The sequence below is a fragment of the Hydra vulgaris genome, chromosome 04 (genome assembly GCF_038396675.1).
Source record: "Hydra vulgaris chromosome 04, alternate assembly HydraT2T_AEP".
Taxonomy (NCBI): domain Eukaryota; kingdom Metazoa; phylum Cnidaria; class Hydrozoa; order Anthoathecata; family Hydridae; genus Hydra; species Hydra vulgaris.
This window is the reverse complement of record NC_088923.1, coordinates 50,626,381-50,650,000: the sequence shown is the minus strand read 5'-3', so window position 1 is coordinate 50,650,000 and position 23,620 is coordinate 50,626,381. Positions and strand designations below refer to the sequence as shown.

At 27.5% G+C, this 23,620-nt stretch overlaps 1 protein-coding gene across 1 annotated transcript in view; it reads left to right on the top strand.

The window, feature by feature from the left end:
- The window catches only part of LOC100205625 (mRNA-capping enzyme), an 84,485-nt gene extending 74,208 nt beyond the window's left edge, over window positions 1–10,277 (top strand). Inside the window, exons 14-19 of the mRNA XM_065796568.1 lie at window positions 1,418–1,501; window positions 1,606–1,674; window positions 1,762–1,862; window positions 2,115–2,181; window positions 9,475–9,598; window positions 9,675–10,277. Coding sequence (XP_065652640.1) covers window positions 1,418–1,501; window positions 1,606–1,674; window positions 1,762–1,862; window positions 2,115–2,181; window positions 9,475–9,598; window positions 9,675–9,781 — 552 coding nt within the window. The 3' untranslated portion in view covers window positions 9,782–10,277. The remainder of the gene's footprint in view (window positions 1–1,417; window positions 1,502–1,605; window positions 1,675–1,761; window positions 1,863–2,114; window positions 2,182–9,474; window positions 9,599–9,674) is intronic.
- The last annotated feature ends 13,343 nt before the right edge of the window (window positions 10,278–23,620 follow it).

The following is a 23,620-nucleotide window of genomic DNA, read 5'->3' as shown; positions in this document are numbered from 1 at the left end:
GCAAGGTTTTTGAATCTTTAATTAACAAACACTTAATTTCTCATCTTGAATCTAATAACTTACTTTCTGATCATCAGTATGGATTTCAATCTTCTCGTTCTACAGCTGATTTAGATAAAGGTGGAGATGTTAATTAGATAAAGGTGGAGATGTTGAGGCCATTGCTCTTGACACTTCTAAAGCATTTGATAAAGTTTGGCATGCTGATCTTCTCCATAAGCTTTCTTTTTATGGTGTATCTGGCAACACCTTTAAGATTATTGAATCCTTCCTTTCCAATTGTAGTATAAGATTTTTAAATATATATATGATAAAATTTTTTTCAGCCAATCGTTATCGCAATAAGTTAGATCTTCCTATATTTATGAATGGTAATGTACTCGATGAGCCATCCGCTCTTCATCTTCTAGGTTTAACCCTACTTCTGATCTTTCTTGGAAACCATATATCAAATCTGTTGCAAAATTAGCATCTGCTAAGGTTGAATCTCTTTATTGAGCTTGACATTTTCTTACTTTGGATTCTGTTCTCTATCTCTATAAATCTCAAATCCGGCCTTGTATGAAATACTGTTGCCATATCTGGAGCGGATCTTCCAATGGTGCCCTTTCTCTTTTAGACAAGGTGCAAAAACGCATTGTAAACATAGTTGGTCCTGCTCTTGCAGTCAACCTTCAACCATTATGACATTGTCGTAATGTTGTTTCTCTTTCTCTTTTCTACAAATACTATAATGGGCACTGCTCTAAAGAGCTAGCGTCTCTTGTGCCATCTACTTAAATTCATTTTCGTGTTACTCGTCATTCAATTAAGTCTCATATTTTTTCTGTGACTGTTCCTAAGTGCTCCAAAAACTCTTATTTGTCTAGTTTTTTTCCTCAAACATTATTTTTTTGGAATTCGCTTCCTTGCCTAATATATAGATAGATCTTGCCTAATATATAGCCTAATATATTGCCTAATATATAGATAGATCTTGCCTAATATATAGATATTTAAGAATATCGCATACATATATATATTTACATGTATATGAATATATATATATATATATGAATATATATATACATATATATATATATATATATATAAATATATATATATATATGTGTGTGTGTGTATATATATATGTGTGTGTATATATATATGCATATATATATATATATATATATATGTATATATATGTATATATATATATATGTATGTATGTATGTATATTTACACACACAGAAACACATATATGATCTATTTTGTTTATGCTCTATACACACACCACATGCACACACTTACACATATATATTGATGATCTATTTTGTAAAAATAACTTTCACATTATATTAATCATTTATTTAAAATCCATTTTTCCAAATTTAAAATTCATTTTTGTTTGTTTCATCTGTTAAAATTTCATATACAGGCACAAGCTGGTAGATTAGATAAAAGTAAAGAGCCATTTGCAATTCGTAAAAAAGATTTTTATCCATGTGAAAAAGCGATATGGGTAGGTAGAGGGGTTCTATAATTAATTTTTTTTTTAAATCAAACTAGTTTTTATTTTGATTAGGATTTGATAACCTTATTTTTTTCTTTTTTTTTTTTTTTTAGGTTCTTGAAAAACTAGTTCCTAAAATTCCACATGAAACAGATGGTTTGATTTTCCAACCACTTCAGGATGTTAGAAATTTATTTTAAGTAAAATATATTTTGTGATCTAGAATTTTGTTAATTATAATAAATTAAGTTAGTAGTTTAATTTTTTAGCCTTATACACCTGGTCAGTGTCCATTTGTTTTAAAATGGAAACCACACGAACTGAACTCTGTTGATTTTTTGCTCAATATTGCAACAATTAAACAAGTCGGGTAACTATTTTTTTGAAAATAGTTTGTTTTTATTTTATTATAATAAGTGTTCAATAACAGATTGCAAGTTGGTAAACGTGCTATAAATTTATTTTGCGTTTTAAAGATATACATACATATATTAAACTAACTATTTTTCATTTTATTATAATTTATTAAAATAATTTAAGATTTAATTTAATTTAATAATTTAATTTATTATTAAATTAATTTAATAATCAATTAATTAATTGATTTGTTTAAAATTTTTAGCTGTTTACCAGAGAGAGTTGGATGTTTATACGTTCAAGGATACGACCAACCTTTCTCAAAAATTAAAGTGAGTAAAAAATATATATAAATTTTTTATATATATGCTATAAAATTACTTTAAAACAAACTAAATTATCATCATTCATATTTTATGAAAAATATTATGAAAATATATATAACTGTTAATATTTTTACTTTTTCAAGTCAATTACTTTTTTATTTACATACTTGTGTCTTTCTATTTACATACTTGGGTCTTTCTTTTTACATACTTGTGTACTTCTAGGTTTGAAAAATTTTTTCAGTGATTTGTGTATGTAGCCTTGTTGATCAGTGTTTTTCTCAGAAGTTTAAATTTTAGAAACTTTTTTTTTTCTGAATTTTTAAATTTCAGGGTAGGCATACGGCTTCTTGTTTATTTTTAAAAAAACTTTCACAAATGAAGTGCCATTTTAAAACTTGTGCAACTTTCAAAATTTAGAGATATTGCTCTGTATAAAGATCAAAAACACTGAAAGCATTTTGTCTGCTTTTGATCTTTAACAAAATAATTTAAATAAATAATACAAATAATAATAAATAAATAAATAAATAATAAAAACAAAATAATTTAAACCTTTCTAGAATTTATAAAAGTAGTGTAAAATTAACAACTTAATCTGAGAATCCTTTTTATAAAAAATATTTTTAAAACCTATATTTCTAATATTATTTAATATAAACATTTTTAGATTAATTTAAAAGCTAACAAAAATTCTACTTCCACCTAACGGAAACAGATTGAGGAATGAATATTCAGTCAAAAATCGCAAAAAATGTTCAAGATGTTTCTAAAAGAGTTAGATAAGAAAATTTTGAAATATTTCTTATAGTTTAACTCTGTGAATTGATTTCCACATTTACAATTTGTTGTGCTTGTATTAATTATAAGAAGATGAAAGAATAACATAAATAAATAACACTTTAAACCAAGTTTAATACAATTACCCTATAACAAAAATTAAGGATAAGTTTTTAATTTTTCCTTCAATCATAGAATATTGTTTAACTTGAATCAATAAAATTATTCTAATAAATATAAAAAACATAACTAAAAAAATTGTTTAAAAGTTGTTTTAAACAAAGTTAGCTATCCTTTTAAACAAATCGTTTTATATTCAGTTAGTTGAGTAAGTTCTTCTATTAGAAAAATCTTTATACACATTAATAGATACTAAATTCCCATTCCATTCTAACAAAAAATTTTGCTTTGCAATTTTGTTTTAAAACAAGGTGCAGCTTCTGCTCCTGATCCCTAACTAGATGCAACTCTCTAAATTTCTTATTTATACTGTTATGCAAACACTCTCCTTCTTTTTCACTCAACAACCTAATTGTTTTATGTTGCAAAAACAAAAAGTGTTACATTAAAAATAAGTTCATGTATTCTTTGAGTAATAGTTTCTTCGGAAAGCAACCATAAAACTGTTACTAAAAAGCTCACTCATTTCAGCATCAGAAAAAATGTCTTAAAAAGAATTGCAACTCAAAAATACTAAGTATGCATAAAAAGCTGTTCCTAATCGTTCCATCATCAATAACATTACAAAGTTTATAGTGGTTTCTTCAGACTATTTTGAAATCAGTAAATCATTATATTTCTGAAAATGGTATTGCGCTTCATGGTTACAAATAGTACATGTACTAACCTTAAGTAAAAACCTTGCTGGACTTGATAACAATAACATTACGAATAGTATAATAGTAATCAATACTTGCAATGATTACCTACAAATACATAATAATACTATAATAACAATGACTACCTACAAATAAATTACTATGGTAAACTTGTGGCCCAACCTTAATTTTGTAAAGTGTTTGAAGAAGAGCCATATTATGAGACCCTATGTTAGTTTTTTTTAAGATCCTCAAACTATATGCAATTAATTATAGTCATTATCTAAAACTTTGCGTTGCACTTTTATAAAAGAAGTTTTTCGAGAAATATTAATGGCAAGACTTTTTTCATAGTTTTCTATATCACACAATATGTTCTTTTCAGAATCAAAAACCACCTCACTCAGGTTACAAAATTTGTAACACTGATTGGGGACACATACCACACTATACACATACCACACTGCCCGCAATCAGTATTACTGTCATATTTGTAACCTGATGCTTGCACAGGTTCCTTTTTTTTAACAGCTTGTTTTTTATTGGAGAAATTTTGGAATGTGTGTTCTAAAAGGTGTTTTTTTAAGCCTGACAAAAAAAAACACAAAAAAAACTGTAATTAAACTTTTTTATTAATTTGAAAGATCAATACATGACATTAACACTTAAAAATAATTTTGGGCATATGGGCACCGTGGCTGTTCTTGATGGTACCCATTCTGGATATCTAAATTTGGGCCACTGTCTCATGAACTTCTGGTCTTATGTCACAAATAACACAAACAATGCTAGTCTCCAAGACATCAATTTCTGGTTTATCAGCAAGACATCAATTCCTGGTTTATCAGCATAAACCAGTGACTTCACATAGCCCCACAGGAAATAATCCAGAACTGTCAAATTGCACGACCTTGGAGACCAATTGACTGGTCCATTTTTTTAAATCAACTTATTTTCGAATTTTGATTTCAATAAGTCAATGGTTGTGGTCGCTGTATTGCATATAGTGCCATCCTGTTGAAACCACTCCTCTTGTATCTATGACAGCTATTCTCTCAAACAAAAAATTATTGATCGTGGTGCGGTATTGATCTCCATTGACCGAAACGCGTGCTCCGGCCTCATTTTTGAAGAAATAAGGTCTGATGATGCCACCAGCATGTAAACCGCACCAAACGGTGTATTTTTCTGGATGTAATGAAGTCTGTAGAGTCTCTTGTGGATTAGTCTCACTCCATACTTTAAAAATAAGTCATCCATATGAATGGATGACTTATTTTTAAAGTAAATTTATAAATATTAAAATTATTAAATTAATTAAATATTAAAATTTACAATTTAAAGTTCTATCGGGCTTAAAAAAACACCCTTTAATTCACAAAAAATATTTTACTTGCTAATTATCCTGTAGATTTTCAATGTCTATAAATTATTTACCTAATACATATATAGTTTCTACTAAAATAGAATATATACCACTTTTAGCAGCATTTCATATGATCCCGCATTTCATATGATCTCATATTTTTACTATTAGATAACAATAAACTAGCCAGACAATCTTACATTTCTTTAACAATAACTTCTACAGTTTTAACACTACTTCTAACATATGCAAATCAGAAGGCACTACATTTTCAAAGTTGTTATTTTAGAAACTTACAGAAGCAATAATTAAGTGATGAATCTTACCAAGAGCTCCTAAGTATCCACAATGTCTATCTTCATACAAATTTGCATTGTAAGCTCCTTCCATAGATTTCAAGGCATAGAGGCATATATTTTTCAGAGATTTTAACTCAACTAAATCTGTAAAGTTAAGAAAGCCAGCTTTTGAACCATGATGTCCCAGAACCATGATGTCACATCATCGATGAAATGTAAATCTCCACCTAAAAACAGCCTAATTATTTTTAACATTTAGTTTAAAATCTAACAACAGAATGCTTTTAATGTTGTTGGCATATGCCCAAGAATAAAGGCAAAACTTTTACAAAAATCTGAACCACGATACATGTAAAAGAAATAAACGTAATATACAGATCCAGATAATTTGGAATTGACTTCTCAAAATGAACTTCCTACTTTTTATTCCCAGCAAAAAGGAGCCATACCTCTTTGCTAAAACCAATAATAAAATTAAGAAGTTTACGAAGTTGAAGGTTATCAAAAACTTCTTAATATAAGTTGTCAAATTCTTAAATTCATCTTCCCAACCATCTTACCATCCAATATATAGTTTTAAAATTTTCCTCTTACTTGAAAACATAGCTATAAGCATAAAAAATTGACAACTAATAATAAAATACAAACTAACAAGATTATATTTATTAACAAATAGTTGCACTCCATAAAAGAAGAACTTACCTGATATTAGTCTGATTATCTGAAGTGAAAAATCCGCGTAACTTTATTTATTATTTATAATTTGTCTCGCCCAAACAGTTTCATTAAAATTCCTTAGCTTAGGACATAACGCATATATATAAGGTTATGTCATCGTTTTAAAATTTAAGTCAAAAACTTTTGCAAAACATGCTAAGTTTAAAAACATATTACCTAACATAGCCGGTAGTACCTAGGGCTTCCAGTTCGAACATGTTCAGGTTCGAATGTTTGAGCTTTTGCCATTTTTTAAGAGGCTCAAGTTCAAATTTTTTTTCTCTAGAAGTTTGAACTTGTATATATATGAAAATTAGGTTCTTTATTATAATTTGTTAACAGTTAAACCAAAATCTTTTTTAAACTGTGACTTTTTTAGACAGTTTTCGTTACTCCTAATTTTAGTTGTGTTATACTTTTTTTTAAAAGTTTTTAAAGTTTAAGTGAATGCTAAGTGAATTTATGGAATATGTAAACAAATGATTTAGGACATACTTTTGTATTTTAAAATTAAAATAGTTATGTGCGTTACATATTTTTAATTGTCAAAGAAATACCATGGTGGTACCTGTAAAATAGATTAAAATTTTTAAATTTTAAACGAAAAAGATGAGTTAATACAGCTTCGACCAGTTAATAAAAGTTTTAGTTGTATGAAATAAAAAATATAGATACTTTTAAAGATATAAGCACACCTAGATCTGAGGCATGAGGCTAGTTCGAATTTTCCAAAGAACTACAGAGTTCAAAGTTTAAAATCTGTAAAATTGTTCTCAAAACACCTGGCTCAATAACAACAGCTATTACAAGGCATTTAAAAACAAAACACAAAATTGAAATTATTAAATGCTATAACTCTGCGCCCGAGGCAGCAGCAAACATTCCTGCTGCTAAAATTCCGCAAATTGTAAGTTTTTTCAAGGTTGCCCATAAAACTCTTCCTAAAATATTGAGTCGACTATCAGCTATTGATGGAATCAGCTTTCACACCATCGCTAAAAGTGAAAGCGATCAGCATTTCGTGCCCAGGGATACCGAATCCCTTAAACCATTTGCAACCTTGACATTAAATACTTCAGGTTAGTCAGGAAACAAGTTATAAGTTCTTTGAAAATGAAAATTGAAGATAAACGTAAATTTAGTCTTACATTTGAGTATACTTCAGTAAAAAACAGAAGATATATAAACTTAAATCTACATCATAATGAAGAATTTCGATTGCTTGGAATGTTAAGAATTCAAGATACAATGCCAGCAACAAAAGCCATTAAATTGATCAGTGATAAGCTTAATCCATTTGATTTGAATTTGGACCAAAGCATTGTAGCTTTTGTTACTGACGAAACTAGCTTAATGAAAAAAAAATTGGTCGTGACACTTAACCTGAACATCAAATATGTTACAACTACGCTATTTATCTGTGTAATTGATGTGCTCTTTACAAAAAACAAAGTTGATGTACATGGTTCTAATAATAATCCTGATCACCAGTGAGCAATGATGATGAACATCAACCAAATGTTATAGAAAAGTTTGAAAAAGAAAAAGCTTTGATTTGTGATTCAAGGATAAGATGGAGCTGTACTAATAATATGCTTGAACGATTTTTGGAGGTGCAAACAGAAGTAAAAATAGCCCTGATTAGTATGAATATTGATTCCTCTAACTAAAAATGAGCTTGATCTCATAAATGAACTTTGTGTTGCTTAAAACCACTAAACTTGGACAATAATATTCTTGATGCTGATCTTCGTATTCTAAAATTGTGATTGAGTTTACAAGAAAAAATTTCATAAAGCTAATACAACTATAAGTGAACTTGTTAAACAGATATTTGAATATAGAATAATTGAAAGAAGAAACATTCATCTCATCAGAATGTCTTAAATAAAGATGAATTTAACAACAAGATTAAAAACAAAAAAGATTACTAATCTTGCTACTAATCTCATTCAGCGATTATTTCTGCCATCTGACGATAGCTCTGATGACAAGGAAGTAAATATTGATAGTATGGTTGATAACGTAAAAAATCAGTTTGAATTTGGCTCAACAACTCAAACTTTTTATTGTACAATTGTACAAACTTTTTATTGTATAATTAGACACTGAAATGAAACTTGACTATCAGGGAATTGGAACAAACCTTGTTCAAAAAGAAATGACTATTTTTGAAGCAAGCAAAGCTAGGTCCAAGTATTTAGATTTACTTTTCAAAGCTCTTCAAACAATTCCTTATATATCCTTAGAAATTGAGAGAGCTTTTTCTAGTCTTGGACTTTTTGCTACTAAAATAAGAAGCTCTTTAAATGACGAAACTTTAGACTAACTTTGAAATAGTTCGAACTTTTTTCCTTAATAGCTCGAACATGTTCAGGTTCTAACTTTTTTTTAAAAGTTCTAACTGAAAGCCCAAGTAGTACCTGAAATATTTTTATAATTTTAATATGCATAAAATGTTGAAACTTTAATAACTAATGACATCCATTAAAAAAATTTGAAAGTGATAAATTTAACAATATAAAGTGCATTAAAAATGGGTTTGTTTTTTTCAAAAAACACTAGAATGATGAAATAAGATTCAGATAGATCAGACACGCATAGATTTCGAATTTCAACCGTGCAGCATAAAAGTTAAGCAATCTTAGCCCAAGATAGGATTTCCGTTGCAGGTTTCCAAGGTTCTGTTCAAAATTGCAAAAAACAAAAAAGTAGCCCATATCATATAAACATTATAACAACTTTATTTTATTCCTTTTTATGTAAATATTTATTTAATAAAGAAAGCTTGATTTTTTCATAATTTTTTTATTTAAAGATAAAAGCGTTAATAAAAAAAATTACTGTTATTATAAAGTTTGTTAATGCAATATCCGTGCCTATAAAGCTTCTAGTTTTTTTGGTCATTTCTAAATTTAAGTGAACTTTTAAACTAACTGAATTTCTAATACATCTCTAAATAAACAATTAAGTGAGTTGTTGGTAGAATGGGTTCAAGTAGGGGTTGCATCTAACAAAACAAATCGCATTAACGGTTTTACAGAACCTTATTCATTTCCGGTAAAGAAAAATTATTTGTTTAAATATGGTGTTAATTTTAATAAAAATCCAGCAAAAAATCTTATATTACGTTCAAATCTTTGAAAAGATTTGAACGTAATATAAGATTTTTCGCTGGATTTTTATTAAAATTAAAATCAAATACTGTAGTACAAAGCTAATTAAAGGGTGATCCTTTTTTATTTTTTTGACTTAAAGTGAAAATGTAAATTAATACGTTATATAAAGCATATATCCATCTAAAGCATCTTTTGTATAGGTCACATCCGAGTTGAAACATTACGACAAACGCATTATTGAATGTACGTGGGAAAATAACCAGTGGAAATTTTTGCGCGTTCGTGAAGATAAATCGTTCCCAAATGCATTAAAAACAGCACAAAGTAAGTAGATTTTGCAATGTTTTTTTTTAAGTATGTATTATATATTTATGAAATATCAAAATATTTTTTCTTTAAGGCGTTTGTGCAAGCATCACTCACCCTGTTACCAAGGAGTTATTAAATGACTATTTAAATAAGTATCTATTTCGTACACACGGGGCTCCACAGTTTCATTCCAAATAATTCATTTGAATTCTGCTGAGTAGCGTTTTCAGGGCGAAATACTACACCATGGCGTCATATATCATTTCAAATAGGTGGAGTGGTTGGATTAAAGAGAGCTGAATTTTTTTCTTAGCTCTGTTTTAATACTAAATAAGCATGAACAATTTAAATATATTTAATCGGCATAAAATTCAAAAAATGTTGTTCATCGTAGAAAAAGAAAAATATTAACGAAACAAGAAAGCAGAATAATAAAGTATTATCTTAAACGTTTAAAGTGCAATTTTCATAAATTCAGTAAAATTTTCATAAATACAGTGAAATATAAGTAGAGGTAACTACAATAGTAAACAAAGAATTACATTAATGTATTTATACCAATTGCAAAACTACATGATCCAACTGTTTTATGTCATTTTATTTTAGATGCAGTCAGTAGAAAATGCTTTATTTTCCTTATCTCTGAAATATTCAAATTTAATATTAAATATCATTATAAAAATTAATATTGAAATGTTTGTCATTATTAAGAACTCATTAATCAAACATTTGTTTAACGCTTTTCATTTGTTGGTTTGGTGCGGGCTACTAAGACGACATGACGACTGGTTAGTGATAAAAGACTTAAAACATAGATTTTGTAAAGGACATAAAACATAGATATTGTAACGCCAGACAATATAAAAAATTTAAAAGAAAAAAACATACAATAAGAATTTTTAAATAATTCTTTTTGCTAACTAAGCTTCGGTTTATATATAAAATTGTTCCAACAGTAACAAACTTCATTTAAGTAATTACTTATTAGTGCAAACAACATAAGTACTATCGAAGTCATTCTAAAATAATTAAATAAAGTCGAAATTTTGTTTAAGGCTATATTACTATATATTTTTTTAAATTTAGAACTATTATATAGAATTCATGTAGAAACTATATTTAATATTTCGAGTTAAATGTTCTTCCACGATTCTCTGTGACAAGACAAAAATTAGCAAACTACGGAATCAAAAATATAAACATAGCTTGGTTCAAAAGTTACTTATCTAATAGAAAACAATATATTTCATTCGGCGATGAAAAAACTATCAATACGTCAATTACTTGCGGCGTTCCTCAAGGATCTTTATTAGGACCACTTTTATTTTTAATCTATATTGATGATTTAAGCAAAGCTTCTAATATTCTTGATTCTATCTTATTTGCTGATTACACAAATTTATTTTATTCTCACAGTGATATAACAACATTTTTTAAAACGGTCAACATTGAACTTCTAAAACTAACCGAATCGTTAAATTTGAATAAACTTACAATTAATTTAACTAAATTTTACTATTTTTTATCGCCTCCATAAAAAAGATGCATCCTTCATGCACTTCCAAAACTTATTATTGGAGAATTTATTGTAAAGAGAGAATTTATAATGAAATTTCTAAACAATGAAAACATTGCTTGGTGCAGCACCAATAAAACGAAAACAAAAAAGCTATTTAGCAAACAAAAACATGCATTTAGATTATTATCAAATGCACACCGCCTATCACATTCTAGAATTGTTCAACGATCTAGATTTGTACCAAATAAATATATATCGTCTGCTAATTTTTATGTATAAAACTAATAATATTACAATACCAAATATCTCCAAACCATTATTTAATAAAGTTCAACACAAATACATGACTAAATATTCAAGTAATAACTTTGTTCAACCCAAAACTATATATGAGTCCACCAAGTTCTCAATAATTATTAGAAAACCTAATGTATGCAATAAGATAATTATTAATGATGTTAGAACACTTATAACTTTTAAACAGTTTAAACAAAAGTTAAAACTATTACTTTTAAATAATGAACAAATACAGAATTATTTTTAAAACTATCTATAAAAATACTATATTTGAAAATTATTTAAAAAAAACCTTGGCTTTAAAAAAAAAGTCCATCTATGCAAGTACAACTTGATTCTTTTGCCCCTTCACGTTAACAACTACCACTGGACACTCTTAATTGTTAACACTCTTGATAAAACAGTTGGAATTGCGGATTCTCTTAATGGAGGTAATACTTCGAAGCTTGATATGTTTGTGAGATATATGATAATACGGTCATCTGTTACTAATGAACTTTAAATATGAGAAAAAATTTCTTTTAATGCACCTCTACAACTCGATAGAAATAGTTGTGGAGTTTTTACACTAACTTTTGCAGAAGCTTTAACCAACTATGTGAAAATAAGTATTGTATATCCGTCAGCTGTAGCATTATACCGTCGATACATTCGTGCTAGACTTGAACAACGCATGGGCGGTTGATATTAAAGATATATAAATGACATGCCGTTTTGTATTAACCCTAACCCTAACCCTGTATTTTGTATTAACCCTAAACCTGACCGTGGTGCTCTATTAAAATGGTCACAGTACGATCAGTGAAATCATTGATGTCATAATGTCTGTGCACCGTATCAGTCTTCTCAAACGACGCACAGTGATTCAAAACAACAAAAAAATGGTAATAAACCCCTCACAACTTTTTTATAAATTAAGGGCCCTTTTTTAAATAATATTAAATTGCAATAATTTTTTATTTCAAAAGAATAAATTATTTTTTGATAAAACTTTTATTTTGTATTTTATAGTAAAAAGAAGTGAAAAAATTTGTTATTATTTTCAAAGAAATCTGAAAATTGTGAGATTTTTATTTAACTAAAATAATTTAAATAAAAGTGTATATTTATTTTGAAGATAATCTTTTGACTCTATATGTTTCAAATTTACTGAAAAGAAAAAAAAAGTCTGATTTTTTTGTTCAAGTTTAAAGACTTTGAAAAAAAAGGCAGCAAGTAATTGCATTTTTTTGGTTTATATATTACCTAAAAAAATGTTCCTCCGAGTTCCAACAATATATATTTTTCTAGTTAATTAACATTTTTACTTTTAAAATATAAAGGGATTACTGCGGTCTCCTGCGGTATTGGAAGTTATTAAAGAAATACAAATGTTGTCAAACACTTAAAAACCTTGTTTTCCACCATTTTTGAAAGTATTTTGTTATAATCAAAACATATGAAAATGGCGGGAAACTTAATTTTTTTACTTGTATAACTTTTTTTACTTGCATTACTTGCCCTAATATAGTTTTTAAATCATAAATATTAAATATAGTTTTAAAAAACGTGCTTTTGTCATTATATACTATTTAAAAGTTTGTTAAAATATTTATTTGCGATTTTAAAAAACGATTTATTATTCGATAAGTACAACATGTTTAAAAAAGCTTAACTGAACAACTTTATTATTTTCTGTAATAAAAAGTTAACTAACCATGAGCGAGATCTCGTCTTGTTCTCGTTTCTCGTGAGAAATGGGACTTCTCGTGAGAAACGAGAAACAGAAAATTCTCGCGAGAAGTAGAACGAGACTTAAATATTATATTATTTTCCAAATTAAAAATTATTATAATTTACAAAATGCTTAATAATTTGTTACATTGCCAGAACTCTCTTCATTAGCTAGACAAATTTTAGCTATTCCAGCAAGTTCAACTAAATGAGAGAGAGTTTTTAGCTCAGGTGGAAATGAGTTTTATATGGAAAGATTGGTTTTGATGGAGCATCAAGCTAAAAAATTTATAAACAGAAATACGAAACAAGCAACACAAGTATAGAACTTAAAAGTGAAGAAAATCTTTTTAGTACAGCTTTTGTGCCTCTATTGCTCAAAGTAGAAGATGGCGAAATTTAGAAAAAATGGAAATCCTTCAAATTGTCACTTTTGTAGACCTCTTCATCTACAATACAAAAAAGAGAGTCAAATTTTATCCAGAGAAGAACAATCAAATCTAAAAAATCAAATAAATACCTTAAAGACGTTTTGAAAAGTTTTTGATATTGCAGGAAGAAAGGTGACCTTTAATATCAGCTATAGAGTTGATCTTACAATGTTTGATAATAAAGTAGTTAACGCATTTACAGAGACAAAATCCACTCAATCTTGCAATGTGTGCAATGCTAAACCCAACAAAATGATTTATTAAAAGCAAAAACTGAGAATGAGTCAGGAGCTAGGAACTTCAGCTTTGCATTGCTGGATAAGATACTTGGAATTTATTCTTCATTTGAGTCATAAATTTGAAATTAAAAAGTATAAGCCAAAAACAATTGAGGAAAAATCATCTGTAGACTTAAAAAAAAGAGATTCAGGTACTCTTCAGAGAACGGTTAAGCCTATATGTTGACATGCCTAAAACTGGGTCTGGAAATACCAATGACGACAATACTGCAAGAAGAGCATTTAAAAATAGTTAAGTTTTTTCTAAAATTACTAAAGTTGACTGTGATATAATTGAAAGATTGCATAATATTCTTATAACAATATCTTGTGGATATTATATGATATCAATGAACTAGATTTATACTGCACTGAAACAGCTAAACGTATAGTGAGTTTGTACGACTGGTATGTTATGCCTCCTACTGTACATAAACTGCTACTCCATAGTTTTTCTATATCACATAAATTAGCTTTGCCAATCGGGGTATATACGGAAGATGCATTGGGAGAGTTTAAATAAACAGATAAGAAATTCTAGACTTAAGCACACGGCAAAAGTATCAAGGTTAATCACAATGATGAATCAGATGTACTACCTTCTAGTAAGATCAGATCCAAAAGTATCAAGCATATCTTTTAGAAAACATAAGAGCTATTGAGGAAAACCGTTACCAAACAAAGTTATTAAATTGATTGTAATGAAAATAAAATAAATGTAACAAAGTTTTTTTTTTCTCTATGTATCAACATCCTTTAAAAACCATTTTTTGAAAAATATTAAGTAAAGTAATTAATCAAGATAATTTGTTTGTCTTGAAGATTCTAAAACTTGAATAAAAATTTTTTTGTACGCGTATAGTCACCTTTAACGCGCGCATACGCGCATTATACGCGTTGAAGCTGCGCGTAAAAAATTTTTAATTAACAAATTTGAAATCTTTGACCCAAAAATTATTATTTTGATAAATAACATTATTTATTTACAATTTATGTCAAATTTTATTTAACTTTTGCCGTTTTTTGATCGTCCTGAGTCACTGTGCGACGTTTTAATGTAGCCAATCCATTTAAACAAAAAAATGCTATGCTAATGTTTTATGTTATTTAAAATTTTCTTTCTTATTGTTATTTAAAACTTTATTTATGTATTTAAAACTTTCTTTTTTTTTGTGAAAAAAAATAAAATTGCTAAAAATAATTTTTTTTTACTTGTAAACTTTTGGTAATAATTATATTAGTTTGTTTGGCCGGGTTTTAGGTTTTTGGGCCGGGCCAACTTTTAGGTACAACCTGGTTGGAGCACCCAAATATCGGAAATAAAAAAAAAAAAAAAAAGTTTTACTTATTAACTGAAATCATACATCTAATTATATTATTGCGCGATCAAATCTAACCTATAGTATAACATGGAGAAAAGAAAGGGGTACAGTAATTAGAATATTTTCCTTAAGACTTTTTTTTTTTAATTTTTGTTTTAGTTGCCCCAAGAAGACCTAACGGTCTTGTCAGAGAGCATCGCGGAAGACCATTTAAATAGAAAGTTCACGCCTTCTATACCAATGGCGCTAAATATCTTCAGTGCTTGCTTCGAACCCTGGGTCTCTTCCTTATTAAGCAAGCGCTGTAACCTCAGCGCCACGGCCGCACTAAAGATCCTTTATAAAAAAATATATATTTTTTTCAAAGCATTAAATTTTATGTTAATTGATCTATATCAGCGGTTCCCAACCTGTGGGTCGAAACCTCAAGGGGGTCGCTGGTTTATATTACAAAAAATTTTTTTTTTCCTAAAAGTTAAAAAAGTATTACGCCTATAAAACAAACTTAGTTAATTACGCAAGGAATGTAAACAAAAAAAATTGGAAAATAAGTATCTGTAACAATTGATGGGACTGCAGATTGACAGTTCCAAATTGTTTTCCACAAATCTAATTCCGCATAAATGTATGTATGATGAGGCATATCTGTTATATAAAAATGCAAAAACTCAGAAAAATCTAGCTTCGATAAATTTTTTTCTTTTTCTTTTTTACAATAGTTGGAGGAATACCAGATAAACCTTTGTAAACAATCATCTCAACATAAATAAATCTATCTTCTAATTCATTAATTTAATGATCTAGAAGTGGAGATGTAATAAAATGCTTATAATGATCTGAAATAGTGATTGAGGGATGAATATCTCTATATTTTTGACTGCCACATAAACTTGGTTTAACTTGAAGAACATCAAGAGTGTTAGCTAGATTAAAAGCAATTGAGTACAAGTCAGTATAATAGACATTCTAATAATTTCTAATAATTTAATAAGACATTCAATAATATTCATTACACAGTTGTGGTATATCAAACGTTTTAGTTTGTAGGACAACAATGATGGTATAGAAGTAGTCCATTATTTGTTTTGTTAAAACTAAACTTACAATAAAGGAAAAATTTGTCATTAGATTTAAAAAAACATGAACCTTTGGAAGATGTTTTGGCCAAGACTAAGACCAGTTGTACCTAATTTAAATTCAATAAATCGCAAAAAGTCTTTGCAAACACTATTACCACAGTCAGTAAATCTTATTACAAGAGATAGCTGTTCAACATTAAAACTATTAGTGGCTTCATTGCACAATATAAAAAATAGACCAACCTTTTAATTTTGTTAATCAGAACTTCTTCAATTGTTTTTCCACAGCATTGGATAAGTTAGTTTTGAGAAGTTTCAAATATATATTCTGCATTTTTAGGAACAGAACGAATATGTTGCTCAAGAACTTTATCACCAACTTCAATAACTTTTTCGAAAATGTAAAAGTTCTACAAAATTACCAATACCAATATTATCTTTACATGATTCTCTAATCTCTGAATGATATTTACTGTCATCACGATGACCTCAAAAAGCAATATCATTGCGATCAAGAATAATAATTGTTTTTGTGATTGAAATTAATTTATTTCGATTGCTTAAAATAAGTTTCTTTCTTATACTATCAATGTCAATTTCAATAAGATTTTTTTGAACTAGATTGCAACATATTAAGACAATGCATAGACATTTGGTGAAGTCGACAACTATTTTTGTGATCTGTATAAACACTAGTTGCATTACCCCATATGGTAAAAGGTTTTCAAATTAAGTTGATTATTGATGTATTGTTTGAATATTACTATTAAACAGTGTATATGGAATACAGTGTTCTCCATCTCCAATCTGTAAATAGGCAACCACGAATATTCAACCAGCCATATATGTAAAAATTATTGATTTTTTTCTCACCGGAAACAGGAAAAACAAAAGATGAGTTAGAATTAAATACTTTTTTAACTAGATCCAACAATAAAGAATCATCAATGCCAGCATTTAAATGTCTACCTCGCTCATAATAAGTAGAAATATCGTAAAAAGGAAGGCTTGAAGATGGATCTGATGTACTAGGAATACAAGATCGCATTAAGAGTAACATTAACAATTGAACCATTGATTTCCACTTCATTATCTTCAAAAAATCTTATTTAAAAATGAACTATGGTTTTTTTTTTTTTTTAATTTTTAGGAGGTTGTCAATTTAAATTAAGAACCTTAAACTGTGACAGAACACTTGGTAATACTGAACATAACCCTTTTTGGAAATTACTTTTTTTTCTTCTTTAAGCATAAAAACTTCTCTTTTTACAATAGGGACAAAATGATTAGGTGACCACATTGATTTATCTTTGGAAATCGAAGAACAATCTGTGTTCACACCATGAAATGCTCAAAATGACTTTATTTGTTATATGATTACCTTGTGGGAAAATGCTTACATTGAACAACTTTTTATATTTATCGAGGACAAATTCAGATTATACAGACCGAATCTGCTTATTTAATACTATAGACAATGCAATTAAGCAAAGAAAAGAAGCAAATTTATTGTTTCTTCAATTATTATAGGTTTCCTTATTTCAAAGATTTGAAATAATTATGCCTTTATACAATATATATATATATATATATATATATATATATATATATATATATATATATATATATATATATATATATATATATATATATATATATATATATTTATATATATATATATATATATTTATATATATATATATATATATATATATATATATATATATATATATATATATATATATATATATATATATATATATATATATATATATATATATATATATATATATATATATATATATATATATATATATATGTACAGGGGCGAATTAAGGTTACCTGGGGCGAGAGGCACAAATAATTCGGGGGCATTTTGACTAAAGAAAAAGTGATAAAAAGCTTCAGTCATATATTTTAAAATTAAAGTCACATTTTCTGAACTTTTGTCTAACATGTTGTTCAGCAATGTCATCAAATGAGAGTTGTCTGGTCACCTTACTTTCAATACACGGCAAAGAAAGCCGCTCTTGATTAATTCTAGTACGGCATTAATTACGGCAATCATTTCTAATTGGTTCAAAATTAATAAATTAACTTTAAATATTAACAAAACAAAATGGATTATCTTTCACTCCTGCGCAAAAAAACGTTTTTTTACCAAGTAACATGCCTCAAATTTATATTGATAAAATGATAATAAAAAGAGATACCGTTATAAAATTCTTAGGTGTTTATCTTGATGAGAATATTACTTGGAGAAAACATATTGATCATATAAGTACAAAAATTTCTAAAAACATTGGCATTTTATACAAAGCCCGAAATTATCTAAACAAAAAAACCTAACCCAACTCTATTATTCATTTATACACAATTATATAAATTATGCAATCATCGCCTGGGGAAGTACGGATAAAAGTAAATTACAACATCTTTATCGCCGTCAGAAACATGCAATCCGCGTAGTTTATTATGCGGATCGCTTTTCACATTCAAAGTATTTTTTGATTATATAAAGGTTTTAGATGTTTATAAACTGAACGTATTTAATGTCTTATGTTTTACTTTTATATGGAAAAACGATTTATCTTTATTTGTTTTTAACGACCTTTTTTTTTAAAACCAATAAATAAATACACATTAAGAAATTTTAGTTTTTTAAGTGAACCTTTTTGTAGAACTAAGTTCAATCGATTTTGTATTTCATATCGTGCACCCCATCTTTGGAATAAAATAGTATTACCAAACTTTGATCCTTTTATTATATGTATATATATATGTTTTACATATATATATATATATATATATATGTATGTGTATGTGTGTATATATGTGTGTATATATTTTATTTTATATATATACGTTATAAATATTACTTTTTAATGTTCCGATGATAAGATCCTTATGATCTTCTTTTGGAAACCTAGCTTTATATTGTTAGTACGCTGAATTGTATTATTTGCGTAATTGTATTACGACTTATGTTTATGTATTACGGCTTATGAATTATGTAACACGACTAACATTGTAAACTTAAATTAAAAAAAAAAAAAAATTATATTCTTTAATTGGAAGAAACTTCTTTCTCATGTACAATTTGCCACCATTAGACTGAGGTAAAGTATAAAAGCTACTGCAGCAGTATCATTTAGAATCATCAGAATTTATTTGTGTGACTCCGTGAAGACAGAAACTGAACCATTTCTTTTCCCAAGAAGACTTCAATGTCATTGGAGTAATGTGCTGCTAAAGTATCACACTAGTTTATCATTTCCATACAAGTCAATGGTTGCAAATTGTTTATAAATCAAAATCTTCTGGCCACATCTGAATTTGCGGCAGATCTGTGAGCCAATGCGGTTTTTATTTGATCGATAATAGCAATCAGCACGTTAATTCAAAAATTAATTTTTGCGAGCAGGAATACTTTAGAAGTACGTTCATTGACCTGTTACTTTCTTTTTTTGACTTTTTTGACTTGATTTTCTGGTTCTAGAATTTTACTTTTTTGCTTTTGAACTGTTGTACAATGGAAAAAAGTTTTAATTTTAGATGAACACGCTGCATTTTTTAACAATTTCAACTCTAAGCTGAGTCAACTCATGGCTGTTATGAAGTCGTGTAACTGTTGTTGTGTATTAAAAAGAACATTTATTGTTACATAAATTGTTCTTGCTTTCATGTTCTTTTTTTTCAATGGCCCATGACTTTAAATACTTGAAGTAAAAAAGCCTGCTTTTTCAAAAAGTGTGTTAACAAAATTTGGAGGACATAGGATTCGGGAGCCAGAGGCACAGAGCCTCAATTACCTCAGTTATAATCCACCTCAAAAGTAAAAGTGTGGTGTCTGCGATACTAATTTTTTAAAATGAAATTTGGTAGGTAAAAAAAAAAAAAAAAAATTGAGAAAAATAGGTTTAAAACTTCAATAAAAATGATAGAAAACTAACAAAGTTTTCAAAAAAAAGAAACTTCAAAGAAAACTCAATTTGAATTAAAAAAAACTCACTACAATAAAGTAAACCATTGGACTATTTAAAAAACATCTATACTGATAATAAATTTTTAAAAATAAGGCTACAAAATAAGTCCTAACTAGACGAACACCAAATAAAGTTTGAAAAACGTGGCACGGAGTCAAACTAAAGAAATTACCGTAAAACGCATATACGCACATACCTATATAATATATACAGATAGAGAGATACATAAGTATCTACATACATAGATACAAAAATTTCTATTTTGTAAACAAACTAAGACAAAACAAACGTGTTTAAACTCATACTTTAAAGCAAGTAGTAAATGTAGTCTTAATTTTCTTTTTGCACTGAAATGAAAGCTTCCATTTTGTATTTTCGAAAAGAGAGATTCTTATTTATAACAGGAAACGTTTTATTTAACACTTTAAGATTACTACAAAGCTTTGCCTTGTATGTGTTAATATTAGGCAAATGGTTGGCTTTAATGGCAATTGATAAAGACATAACGGAGAAGAGCTATTTTGTGTTTTGTTTTGCTTAAATTCCTCATAGCATTGAAGCCGTAGATATTTCTCTCATTTATTTCTATAAATATATATTCGTATACTATAAGTTTGTTTTACTTTTTTTCAAGTTATCGCGAGGATATTTTTATAAATTATAAAAATATTATGGGTGAATCCTGGACATCGGATCCCCTAGATCCGCCCATGAAAATTTTTTTAGAATCGAAAACTGATTCAGCAATAATATTTCAAAAATAAAAATCTTTTGTTTTAAGAATTTAAAACGTTCTAAAACAAAAATTATAAGTTGTTGAAATATCTTGGAAGGAGATTGTTCTTACATGGCTAAGTTCTAGATTATCTATTTTATTTGAAAGTCTCCGTAAATTGCTTTCAAAAACTAATTAAAAATTTTTAAAGTACACAAATCTTTAAAATTTTTATTTCACTTTATATCAGTATATAAAAGTTTTTGTTGTAATTTTTGTTTACTACTATTGAAATTTTACAAATAGAAAAAAATATGAATACCACAGAGCGAATGCTACGCTGTGATTGCCGCATCGCGGTTCTTGATGATAACACCAAATAACGTTTTGCAAGCAATCATTTGTAAAGATTCTTTACAAAAAAACTAAAAATTAAAGAAAAAAAAATTTGTAAAGATTCTTTACTAAAGAACTAAAAATTGGAAAAAAAAAAAAAAAAAATTTAACGCTAAACTTTGTTTCGTCTAACCTCTGTATAGTTTGAAATTTGACTAAGGCCATGTATTGTAATCAGGCTGTATTTGATAAAATACTTCAAACAAATTTGATGTAGACTAGATGATCACGCTCGGTTGATCACGTTTATTTTAAATTTAGTTGTTAAAAAAAAATTCTCTAACTATTATACAAAAGTCTTAGAAAAAACATTTATACAAATTTAGTTAAGTGTATATAAAAAAAAATGAATTTAAAAAATTGTCAAACTAATTTAATAAACTATCTGTATTATTATCTGTTATAGCAATCGTACTGTGTAATCTGTAGTTTTGATATATTTTATTCGAAGATCAGCTCTAAAACAATAAATGCACTGCACTTGGTCTGTTTTCGAAAAAAGAACTATCAATATTCTCAAGAGTGAGATTAAAGGAATTATTCAACAAAACACACAAATAAAGAGGTTCTTTTAATGTATTGAAATTAGAAAAAGCTTCTCCAAGATTTTCTCCATTTAACTCGTAGGACAAGACATTTTCTGTTAATATTACACGAACAATATCGCCTTTACTGAACGTCTTACCATAATTCTCTTCAACATTTTTTGGTCCGCACTTTTTACCTGCTGCAGTAAACATCCAACATTCTTTCATGAGACTCTTAAAGTTTTTAGTGCAAACACCTACCTTGACTTTATCTGAGTAAGTAAATACCTTTACAGCACAAGATGAATGGTCTTCTGTAAAAGGGTTTAATGATGTAACCAGACTGTTTTGAGCAAAGCAACTAACAGATAACCCATCGTCTGAGAAGCCTGGAAAACTGTATTCCCATTTACTACTCCAAGCAAAGTAATGTTTGGATATTTGACTAGGTTCAGTATAAGGTCGACATTCTTTTTTATGTTTTTTCCAATGCACTTTTTGACAATTTTTAGAACAGTAGGTAACTAGGTGGCATCTTGAACACTGATTATCTGCATCTTTTTTGCAAAGAGAACACTGTGTCATTTTATATTCCTTCAATTCTTTCAAAAAAATATATATATACATATAAATATAAATATATGCATGTAAGTACAATACATACCTACATATATGCATGCGTCTGCATACACATATTTTTTAATTTGCAAGTAAAATTAAATAAATTTATTATAATATATTCATACATTTATTAATTATGATATATTAGAAGTTGCCCATAAACTATATAACACTCTAGGTAGGGTGGGGGGAGGGGTAAGTGGTTTTTTGACGTCTCATATGAGACTTGTTACTAAAGTATTACAAAATTGTGACGAGGGAGGCGGAGGTTGAAAATTGTGTGATGTAATTTAAAGACAACCTTTATAAAACATTTCTATTACATTTATTGTATAAATATATATTACAATACATTTTCTATAATTCTATATATAAATATATACCATTTAGCATATTCCTGCAAATTATTATAAAAAACTTCTTGGCAACAAAAATTTTAATAACAATTTAAAAAAAAAAAATATAGTTTTTAGAAGTCTTAGATTAAATTTTATCATTCAAGATTTAAACTTTTATTTTTTTAATAATAAAAAAGTAAAATTATATTGAACCGAAATAATAAGTAAAAAAAATTTAATAAAAAATTTTATTAAATATTATAACAATATTATTTAAGTTAAATTATAATAAGGAATAAGGTCACCTCTCACTACCTGATAAATATGAGGCTTGCAGACAAGAACTATATTATGACTGAGCAAAAGGCAACATTATTAAAAGGAGAACATTTTATTAAAAACATTAATTTGAACTTTAAAAACTTTAAGTAGAGTGCCGTTTCATAAGAAAGAGGTTCCGAGTTCGATCCCCACCATGTCCCTGGTAGCACCACACTCAACTTGTTTCTCCGCATAACAGACTTGTTCGTCAAGGTTTGTGTTTAGGAGTTAAAGAGTTATGAGAGGGTTATAGCCAAAATTAGGTAGCCTCCCATCTGTGGTGGCCTTCTCCGCGTGGGGAGGTAAATTAATATAAAAAGAAATATATATATATATTTATATATACATATATATACTTATATATACATATACATATTTATATATACATATATATATATATTTATATATACATGTATATATATATATATATATATATATATATATATATATATATATATATATATATATATATATGTATAAATATGTATATACAC